The sequence below is a fragment of the Heterodontus francisci genome, chromosome 38 (genome assembly GCF_036365525.1).
Source record: "Heterodontus francisci isolate sHetFra1 chromosome 38, sHetFra1.hap1, whole genome shotgun sequence".
Classification (NCBI taxonomy): Eukaryota; Metazoa; Chordata; class Chondrichthyes; order Heterodontiformes; family Heterodontidae; genus Heterodontus; species Heterodontus francisci.
In genome coordinates, this window is record NC_090408.1 from 27,443,769 (window position 1) to 27,455,442 (window position 11,674).

Here is an 11,674-nt window from a genome sequence, read left to right on the forward strand (position 1 = left end):
TTTCAAAAGATATGAAAAATGGCTCTACGTCCCTTTGCTCGAACTTAGGAAGAGCCTGTATAAATTTAAACAACTTCTCGTTGGGTCCTGATCTAAATTCAGATTCTTCCTGACCTGAATTTTCCCTGGATTTAAGACTACCCCTTTGTCTTAGTTCCATCGCTTTTAATTTAAATTACCTCTCTCCTCTTTCACACTCTCTGAAGTTCAAGTTTTCTTAATTCTTTTGTCTGTTGAAGCTCCAGTTTTTTCATTTTTAACTGAATCCTAGCCAATTCCACTGCATCACTCTCGGACCTACTACCTTCTTGTCTTTCGTATTCGCTTTCTTGTTCCTCGTATTGCCCTTCATCTGCATTACCCTCATCATCATCATCTTCTACTAATTCCAGATGTTTGGTTATTATGTCAATTATCACTGCTTTTTTGGCACCTGATTTCAATTCCAACCCCAATTTCGCTGCCAATTCTTTTAATTTGTTCTTAATTAAAGTTATCAAACCACTCAGGGAAACATTCTGCTTTCCCAAAAACTCTGCTACAACCATTACTGCCATAACAATGGTATAGACTGTATCTTATTATACAAGAGACATGATTCTTTTAATTTCTTTGTAATTGGTGTCAGATTTAGATCCCAACAATCAAGTTTCCAATTGATAAGATCCCAGACTCGAGAGCAATTAATCTGATGCCAAATGCAAGACCCCAATCCCAGAGACGAGTGAATACTATGATTCCAAATGTACCCTCCAGATTAGTCTGTTTCTGATCCCAGACGCGAGCCACCGAATTAAATATGATTCAACTGCGAGCGAGCTCCCAATTAAGATATGATTCAAATCCAGAAACCCAATTAATATGTGATTCAAATCCCCAATTAATACGTTATTCATGTCGCGGACGAGCCCCCAATAAATATGTTACGACCGACCGCTCCTATCAAAGCCCCCAATCAAAATATACGATTCTGATAGTGCGTTGGTCTCACCACAGTCAATTCAATCCTGTCGTTCCACAGATTGGCTAACATATCATTTTAAAACTTTCCAAATTAAAGAAAGACCCACCAAATTGTACCATCTATTAGCCTCTGAATGAGGCTAACCAAACCAGGTGTCTTTAAAGCAGCAAATTAACTCTTAAATTAAAAGAACTAAATTCTTAAACACGATGAACATTTAAAAATAGAAAAATTAGAATCCTTGCAAATTTACAGTCCAATGTTGTTCGAAGCCCTCACAGAATGTCAACAATTAACGACTTGCAAACACTTTCAATAGAATCAAATCTGACTTCAGAGTTTTTGAGGGATAAAAGATTGTCACAGTCTAACTTCCCTTTCTTCAATTTAAATTACCAGAGATCTCTGTCTTGGCTTGCCTTTTTAGAATTGAGAGAGATAATAATTAAACAGACAAAAATCCTATTTCCTTCAGTTTAAATGGTTGAGATCTCTTTTCAGTGCTGACACCACAGCTGTCTGTGTCTTCTGTTGGAACAAACTGTCTTCCACTAATCACCCAGTTCAAAATTGAGTTGAAACAAATGTATCGCATCAGGCTCACTCCCAGTGGCTGTTTCCATGGTATTGAGAATGCACCCTTTGAATCGCAGTCTCCAAATGGCTGTTTCTATGGCAACGAAAATGCACCTTCTTATAAGTCCTAAGACTTGCCGGCTCTTAGAGCAATACGGATCCCTTGCAAGCCTTAAAAAGGCAAACCGCATATTCCGAAAAAAAAACTACCGGACCATGACACATGTGACTAGCTCCTTATTTGGAACAGTCTCTCCGCGTGGTTTGTGGATTGTATTACCTTAGCAGTCTCTGGAATGCGCTTCCTTACACCTTCAGTGTCTGGTGATCAAAATCCATTTGGGTTAATTGGAGCAGGGAATGGTCCTTTGTTTCCACAAGCACAATCTGTTAGTATGCAAATATCCTTCCAGCCATGTGTCTGGTGATTTTTTTTTAACGTCCTTTTTTCACTCCAGCAACAGTTTAAAATCAATGTTCATATGACAAAATTAATATGCCTCATTCTTGGCAGGTGGCAGTCTGCATGACACTCATGCATGTCGTTGTCACCTCAAAACTTGATTACTCCAATGTTTTCCTGGTCACCTCCCATCTTTCATCATTTATAAACTTCAGCACATCCACAACTCTGCTCCTTGTATCCCATTCTTCTCCAAATTCTGTTTAATCGTTATTTGCATTTTGGCTAATCTACATTGGCTCCTCCTGCACCATGCATGACATTTAAAATTCTCCTCCTATGCTTAAAACCCTCCTTGATATTGCATCTCCTCATCTGTCACCTCTACCAGCTCATGTACGCTGATGAAACCTACCTCTACTGTCTGTCTTGACCCCGCCACTACCTTTGTATTGTCACATCTAGTCTGGGTTGAGCTGCAACTGCCTCCAATTAAACATTGGGAATATGGATACTATCGTCTTTGTCCCCTCCACCACAAAAATCACTCCCTTGTCACTGACTGACATTGCCTCAGATTAAACCAGACTGTTCCTCTGAACACAGCTTATGAACACTTCCTTTGCTCTATTGTAAGTGGCTGTGTCTTCAGCCACCTATGTCCCACCCTCTGGAATTCCTTCCCTAAAGGCCTCAACCACTCCAATTCCCTTCCCTTCCCTCCTAAACCTTACCCCTCTGACCAATGTTTTGGTTCTCCCTCCTATAGTCTATCCTTCTTTTGCTCAGTGTCCCTTTTTTAACTCATGCCTCTGTGAAGCATCTTGGGATGATTTTTCCACATTAAGGGTGTTCTATAAATACAAGTTACTGATGAAAGGTCATCGAGCTGAAACGTTGGCTGGATTTTCTGTTTGGGATTGGGACCCCAACGTCGGGATTAATTCCGGGTCCCGACCCCGAATGGCATGGTCATGGCATGTCCACCACAATTTTTGGCGAGCTGGGCAATTAGTAGCCAGGGAGTGCACTTGCTGTCCAATTAAGGATGGCAATCAGGCTCTTGAGGCTGGAGGGCCTATAGGAGGCCCTCCAGCGATGACAGAATGTCAGCCCCACCGTCCAATGCTGATGCCTGAAATGAGAGAGAGAGAGAATGCCTCACACAATTAAAGGTGCCCTCTGAAGACCAGGTAAAAAATTTCATTCAAAAATGGCCACAGCTGCCAGGCTGTGACTGTGAAGTGGAGGGAATCCGTCCTCTGAACAGCCAGTAGTCACCACTGTGGTCTGACAGTCATGGCAGGTGCCGGGGTGGTGGCGGTGGGGGGGAATCCCTAGCAGGATGAAGCGCTGTCACTTGCTCCCATCTCCTGCTTGGAGGCCGCCTCCTCTCACTGGTCCTTTTTTGTTTGGAGTGTGGGTCCCACCTGCCAAATGGAAAATTCCAGCCTTAATAGGCCCCATAATTACCGCAGTAGGCTACCTGCCGCTTGCAGGCAGGTAGCCATTACGCCCCGATCCAGCCTTCTTGAAAATGCCTCGGGAGTGGGATGGTGCTGGCAAACCAGCACACCAGCCAGTGGCATGAAATTCCAGGTCCATCCGGCTCCAGTCCCAGCACCACACCACATGGACTGCAACAGTTCAAGAAGGCAGCTCACCACCACCTTCTCAATAGCAATTAGGGATAGGCAACATGCTGGCCTTGCCAGCGATGGCCATATCCCATGAAATAATTTTTTTAAAACCCTATCAGCCTTCAAAAATCCTGCCCACTCTGTTTCTCTCTCCACAGATGCTGCCTGACCTGCTGAGTATTTCCAGTAATTTCCATTATTATAAATACAAGCTGCTGTTGTTGTAAAAATAATACTGAAATAGGCATAAACGAATTTACTCTGTGATGGTATATAGAAACGGTGGTCTTTGATCTTAGATTCCCTGGGTTCATCCGACAGGATCTTTGAGGAATATTTTTCCAATCGGGATGCAAACTGATCGATTTTTTGCTTTATGTTAACGAGAATCTCCATCTGGAAGGGTGCACGTTCACGAACATATTGTGCTGTTGATTCATATGAACTAAATATGGCAGGCTGAATATTCGTTTGAAATTCAATTTCATCAGGGAGTAACTCTGGCCAATCTGTCTGCAACATAAATAGATTCAGGTCACAAAATAAAACATGTAGTTAGAGTAAATATTTTCCATTGAATAATTTAATAATTTTTATATAAAGCATCATGTTAAATCAGAAATAAGTTGTTTTTCATTTTTGTCAAACTTTGACTATGAAAATCTTTTCCAAATTATTAAACTATTTATAATTATTAAAATTTGGTGTTTTCCTGTAGCGCAGTTCTCAATAGTAATTCCATGATCTTTCCAATTCTTCAGGCTACTTTTAACACCCTCAAATGATAATTATGATCATTTGGCCCTCACGAGGATGTTGCCAGGACCGGAAAAATGCAGCTATGAGGAAAGATTGGATAGGCTGGGGTTGTTCTCCTTGGAACAGAGAAGGCTGAGGGGAGATCTGATTGAAATGTACAAAAATCTTGAGGAGTCAGGATAGAGTGGTGGTGATGGGTCTATTCACCTTAGCAGAAAGGTCAGTGACGAGGGAGCATAGATTTAAAGTGATTGGTGGAAAAATTAGAGGGGAGATGAGGAAAACTTTTTCACCCAGAGGGTGATGGGGGTCTGGAACTCACTGCCGAAAGGGGAACTGAGGCAGACACCCTCAACCCATTCAAAAAGAGTCTGAATATGCACCTCAAGTGCCGTAATCTGCAGGGCTAAGGACCAAATGCTGGAAGGTGGGATTAGAATAGGTGGATCGTTTTTCAGCCGGCACAGACACGATGGGCCAAGTGGCCTCTTTCTGTGCCTTAAACTTTCTATGATTCTAAATGGTCGTGATTCTTTTGAGCAATCTCAAGAGCCAATAGTCATTACATTGTTATTCCATTTGTGTTACTTTCTAGCATTCTCAAGTGGAGTGCAGGCCCTATGTTTGAATTACAGGGCTGTTAATCTACATTAGCTCAGTTCGCTAGACAGTTCGAGTGTGAGGCAGAAAGACACCAACAACATGGGTTCAAACCCCTTATCGGCTGTGGTAGTTCATGGAGGCCTGCCTCCTCACCTTGCCCCACGTTTGAAGCTAAGTATCACCAACTGTTTCTCTCTACTGGAGAAAGATGTCCATGGGACTATGGCAAGAACAATCTACACGGGTAAAGGTTGGCAGGCAGGAGCAGAATTTCAGCTCCAGCCACTGCCACTGGAAACTCCAGCTTTGACTAGTTTGAACTATCCTGTTCACCAGCTACGCTAATTTGCCACACTGCTGTTCAAGAGCCAGATATCTACTGAAAATGCTTGTACCTGGGAATATTGTAACAGGACACTACTTTATTAGAACATGCCACTGAATGGAAATGGGATGCACAGAACAAACTAGTTTATTTATAAAAGCAAAACACTGCAGATGCTGGAAATCTGAAACAAAAACAAAAAGTGCTGGAAATACTCATTAGGTCTGGCAGCATCTGTGGAGAGAGAAGCAAAGTTAACGTTTCAGGTCTGCGACCTTTCATCAAAACTGGCAAAGGTTAGAAAAGAATTAGGTTTTAAGGCAGGCACATAGTTCAAAAATAAAATATTAAAAAAAGGTCAGTCATGCTCTGAAGTTACTGAACTCAATGTTCAGTTCGCAAGGCTGTAGAGTGCCTAATCGAAAAATCAGGTGCTGCTCCTCCATGCCGGAAGTGGCGGAAATGGCAGAGGATGATCCTTTGGATGTGGAGGTTGGTGGGGTGGAAAGTGAGGACAAGGGGAACCCTGTCGCAGTTCTGGGAGGGAGGGGAAGGCGTGAGGGCAGAAGTGCGGGAAATGGGCCAGACACGGTTGAAGGCCCTGTCAACCACAGTGGGAGCGAACCCTCAGTGGAGGAAAAGGAAGACATAACAGAGGCACTGTTGTGGAAGGTTGCATCGTTAGAGCAGATGCGTCGGAGACAGAGAAACTGAGAGAATGGAATGGAGTCCTTACAGGATGCAGGGTGTGAAGAAGTGTAGTCGAGGTAGCTGTGGGAGTCGGTGGGCATATAATGAATATTAGTGGACAGCCTATCCCCAGAGATGGAGACAGAGAAGTCGAGGAAGAGTAAAGGTGAGAGAAGGGTGGAAATTGGAAGCAAAGTTGATAAAGTTTTCCAGTTTTGGGCGGGAGCAGGAAACATCACCGATACAGTCATCAACATACCGGAAAAAGAGTTGGGGGAGGGGACCTAAGTAGTATTGGAACAAGGAATGTTTGATAAGTCAAAGGCATTGCTATGGGTACCCGCACGGGTCTTAGTTATGCCTGTCTTTTTGTGGGATATGTCGCACATTCCCCACACTTCTGCCTTCATGCCTTCCCCTCCCTCCCAGAACTGCAAAAGGGTTCCCCTTGTCCTCACTTTCCACCCCACCAGCCTTCACATCCAGAGGATCATCCTCCACCATTTCCACCACCTCCAGCATGATGCCACCTCCAAACACATCTTCCCCTCCCCTCCTGTCAGCATTCCGAAGGGATCGTTGCCTCTACGACACCCTGGTCCACTCCTCCATTTCCCCCGACACCTCGTCCCCTTCCCACACCACCTTCCTATGCAATCGCAGGAGGGGTAATACCTGCCCTTTTACTTCCTCTCTCCTCACCATCCAAGGCCCCAAACACTCCTTTCAGGTGAAGCAGCGATTTACTTGTACTTCTTTCAATTTAGTATCCTGTATTCGCTGCTCACAATGTGGTCTCCCCTACAATGGGGAGACCAAACGCAGATTGGGTGACCGCTTTGCTGAACACTGCCGCTCAGTCTGAAAACATGACCCCCAAGCTTCCGATTGCTTTCCATTTCAACACTCCCCCCCCCCCCCCCCACCCCCCTGCTTTCATGCCAATATTTCTGTCTTTGGCCTGCTCCAGTGTTCCAGTGAACATCAATGCACACTCGAGGAGCAGCAACTGATCTTTCAATTAGGCACTCTACAGCCTTGCGGACTGAACACTGAGTTCAATAACTTCAGAGCATGACTGGCCTTTTTTTAACATTTAATTTTTTAACTATGTGCCTGCTTTTCATGTAGTCAGAGCTGCTCATTATTCTGCTATTAACAGTCTCTCTGGACTAATGTTTTGACTTTCACCACAAGCATTAACACACGCTTTGCCTTTATCCCAGGACAGCCTTGTTATTTAATCTCTCCTGCCCCATCTAACACCTTCCCCTTTGTTCTCTCCCCCACCCCCTCTCCTTCACTTGCTTAAAACCTAAAATCTTTTCTAACCTTTGCCAGTTCTGATGAAAGGTCACAGACCTGAAACATTAACTTTGTTTCTCTCTCCACAGATGCTGCCAGACCTGCTGAGTATTTCCAGCACTTTTTGTTTCTGTTGCAGTTTATTTATGCCTGACTCGGTCCCTGCCTCAGCTCCTCTGCTGCTGAAACACTCATCCATGCCTTTGTTACCTCTAGACTTGACTATTCCAACGAACTCCTGGCCAGCCTCCCACATTCTAACCTCAGGTCTCTAAACATCATAGGCCACATGCTCATAGCTTAGTCTCCAATCTCTTGGACCAAGGGCAACACATGGAAATTCTACTAGTTTTAGATTATAGGGAAAGTGGAATTAACTGGTAGTCTTCTTCATTACTTCTTGATGCGTTCTTGATCTCTAGGAGGCTCTGGGGAAGCCACCAAGCAGAAGCAAGGTGCTTCACCACAAGAAAGAAACATAGAAGGCAAGTCAGTCTATCTAACTCTCTGGCAGCAACATTGAACGGAGCTGTCAGAAGCCTAGCAACAGATCCTTATCCACTCTCTCTATCAAACAGTTGTGTTTAGAACCCAAGAGAGAGGAAGAAAAAACTAAGTAGAAAGATAAAGTTTATGTCATACCAATATGCTGCCACTAAATGTCACAACACACAAATTCACATAACATCCTTCCCTTTGCTTTTAAGTGCTAGAATATACAGTGTATATGTTGTATTACTTCTTGTCAGTAAAAGAATAATGGATAATTATGCAAGGTCATGGGAAAATGCCAGAAGTGGAGTGCAGGCCCTATTTAAATCCAGATTGAATTTCAGTTAATGAGTAAACTGATGGCCATTCACATTCTCTGTATTTTGTTTTTTTGAGGGCCCATGTTAAGTAAAAGATTCCACACATAAGCTTTCAACAGATGCATCATAAAAAGAAAGAACTGTAAATATGTAACTGAGAAAAGGGTACTGTATTTTCTCTGCAAATCTTAGGAAGAATTGGACTATCATCCTATTCATGCATAACGTGACACTCCTGTCTAAGGCTGACATGTACTGTCTGATTGCTGTACCCAAAACATGTTAAGATAATTTTCATCAACAAAGTCGCATTCTCTCCCTCCAAAACTGCCAGAGGAAGCTTCATTCAATTCTATTAAATGTTTTTTTTAGGGATCTAGGGCACCAGAGAAGAGACGTTGTAGTGCTGCATAAGATGATGATGTTTGTAAGCCAGTGGACGTCACTTAATGAACAACTCACAAAAATTAAGTTACTTTGATCAATGCAGGAAAACGTATACACTAATTCATTCAAGCAAACAGCCAGAAGCTTGACAAAAATTTTAGAGTCAAAGTTTAAAGAGTGATTGGCATACAGGAACCACAGCATATAAGATATGTGCCTATATTAATAATTAAAGAGTTCATTGTTTCCCTCCACAGCTCCAAGATGGACTCTTTAGTACTTACATTGCTAATAATAACAAGAAATAAAGGCTAGGCTTTTTATAAAAGTCTGAAGGCAGCTATCTAACCTACAGGTTTTGTTTCTTTCTACTGAATCAAATATATGCCAATAGTTCAATATAAGCAAATTTTAGGAAGTTAGGAGAGTCCAGTCAAGTCATATATTTGGCCTCTAAACTTGGTAATAATACATTAAGATAAGCATTGATTTTAAAAGTAGAGACTAGTAACTCTGACATGTACAGGGCACTGATAAGCTGATGAAGTAACTGTTTAATTGCTGGGGTTGCTGGATCAACTTTATTTTCTGTGAGCACATCATCAGGATTACAGTTTCATCTGGCATTTGTGTAGTGCAAAGACCAAAAGCCAACCTTGGTACCTTAACACAGTGATAAGCATTGTTGGCAACCTTCAAAAAGTGTCAAAAGAACATTGAAACACTGGCAAGAACTCAGACAAGAATGAGAATGAATGACATTCTGCATACCCGGAAATTTTCAAACAAGAAACGTAATTCAAGCTCAGCTAATGCATTTTTCATCAATATACTTTATAATAGCTAAGAAAGAGATATACGAGTACAAATTCATGATAAATTCTTTTGAAAAAGATAAAAGAAATTCTGATTTTGGTGCCAAATTGGAGCGCATAACAAATTATAAGAAAGAATACAGCAGATGACAGGAAGTCAAAGACAGGTTTGGGGAGTGGGTAGGTATGTCACAAATTCAGTTTGGCAAAGATAAATATGAAATAGTACATTAAAAAGAGTAGAAATGTATACAAAATAGTAAAAGTGTCAATGGAGCGGAAGAGATCTATGGTGCAGATGCAGAATAAATGCAGCTTTGAAGGGGGGAATGATGCCTGTTCAAAGAGAGCTGGTTGCAGTGTTGGTGAGCATTGGAGCAAGGGGGTAGGGAAGTAACTGAACAGTCAGGAGTTGGATGAAGAGGGGACCAAGGGTGAAAACTGTAGGAATTGAACCTGGTGAGGGCTGAGGCAGATGAGATTATAGAATCAGGCAGGAAATTATCACTGCATCTGGCTATTGAACAAGAAAAAAATATTAAATGGTACTGGTAAAGAGTAGGAAAATGGATCATTGAATATATTCAAGGCTGAGTTAGACAGAATTTTGATTTACAAGTGAGTCAAGGGTGATGGGGAGGCAGACAGGAAAGTGGAGTGGAACTAAGGCCACGATCAGATAAGCCATGAGCTTATTGAGTGGCAAACAGGCTTGAGGAATCAAATGGCCTACTCATGCTTCTATTTCTCAAGTTCTTATGAATGGATAGCTAGGATATGAAGCTAACAGTGAAACCGATATAATAGGTAAATTGCTTAAACTTCTCAGATTCCACAGTATAATTGGAATAGGAAAGTATTATGAGTAAGCAACAAAGTCACTTACCAGATCTTGACACTGCAAAAATTCTTCATAGGTTTTAGGTAGATTTTCCATTTTGTATATTTACAAAGTGCAGCTGTAAAATGTTGCTGTTTTATTAAAGGAGTTAAAACATCTAGTGCTGTAGCAAATAAGAAAAACTTAAAATCTTTCACATTAAATTAGTTATAAATTTGATTGAATTAAGATGGTTTTCAGTTTTTCAGAGGTAAGAACAAAATGAAACTTATCATAACATCTATTACATGAATGGCACTCTTTAACCATGAGTTATATAGATCCCTACTTAGATTATGTGTAAATTTCTCCCCATATTTGAAAATGGATCAAGCAAAGATATATGGATCAGATAAGATCACAACACTACAGAGCACACTGCTTACAGGACTAGAAAATGCAAGGTTTAATGAAGGTAAATGAAAACATCCCTTCCCCAAGCTTCACCAAATACTGTCACAATGGATTATGAGGATAAGCATCAGCAGATTTCCTCAACATCCCCACTCCATTTCTGCTTTACTTAAGTCATTCTTTTCCTATTGATTTGCCTTTTATATTTTTTAACTTTTTGATTTTTAAAAAAATTTTCACTACTGTACATTCCTTATGTTGCTTTCTTTTAAAATAAATTGGATAGCATAACAACAGGATGAGGCACCAACTTAAGTCTAGTTGTTTCTCAGTACCTGAGACTTGGAGAATTATTACTGTGATGTAAACAGGATCTCAGTTGTTTCCCAGAGCCTAATGCAAGCAACTCACCAAGGCTCCTTCGACAGCACCTTACAAACCCACAACCTCTACCACCTAGAAGGACAAGGGCAGCAGACGCATGGGAACACCACCACCTGCCAGTTGCCCTCCAACCCACACACCATCCTGACTTGGAACTATATCGCCGTTCCTTCACTGTCGCTGGGTCAAGATCTTGGAACACCCTCCCTAATCGCACTGTGGGTGTACCTACACCACACGGACTGCAGCGGTTCAAGAAGGCAGCTCACCACCACCTTCTCAAGGGCAATTAAGGATGGGCAATAAATGCTGTGCTGGCCAGCGTCGCCCACATCCCAGGAACGAATAAATAAAAGCTACAACTGAGTAATCTGATTGATTTAAGTTTTCATCTGAATTTCAGCATACAAGAAACGTGTCAGGATATTTTGATCAAAAAAAAATTATACCAACTATAAAAACATTTTTAAAAATGCAGCTGTTCATTTTTGGCTATAATTTACCAAAATAGTTATATTAAACCAAATGAACAAATCTCACTTCAAATAAGTAAAACTGGATAGTCCACATGCCCTATAAACTACTTTCAGGAATCCTTTTTTAAAATCGTTACGGTCAGCTGCAAATGATATCCATGTTCACAGTCGAAGAAGTGTAGAACTGATAAACTCACAAAGCCAAACACCAGCTGCCAGTTTACTGCCGCTCTGTTGCTAGGCAGCCCTAACGACAGCCACTTCCGGTGCTGAGGGTGCAGCGCGTTCCCTGACCGCCCCA

The 11,674-nt window shown here is 41.8% G+C and overlaps 1 protein-coding gene across 3 annotated transcripts in view; it reads right to left on the reverse strand.

Moving 5' to 3' along the window:
* LOC137352461 (protein FAM227B-like) overlaps positions 1 to 11,620 on the reverse strand; it is a 221,295-nt gene extending 209,675 nt beyond the window's left edge. Inside the window, exons 1-3 of one of the 3 annotated variants that reach the window (XM_068017936.1) lie at positions 11,571 to 11,620; positions 10,166 to 10,238; positions 3,844 to 4,096 (exon numbers count right to left, since the gene is read on the reverse strand). In XM_068017936.1, the coding sequence (XP_067874037.1) occupies positions 3,844 to 4,096; positions 10,166 to 10,216 (304 nt within the window). In that variant the 5' untranslated portion in view covers positions 10,217 to 10,238; positions 11,571 to 11,620. Of the gene's footprint in view, positions 1 to 3,843; positions 4,097 to 10,165; positions 10,284 to 11,437 lie in introns of all 3 variants that reach the window. The other 2 variants (XM_068017934.1, XM_068017935.1) reach the window with 2 other exon arrangements.
* Between the last annotated feature and the right edge of the window lie 54 nt (positions 11,621 to 11,674).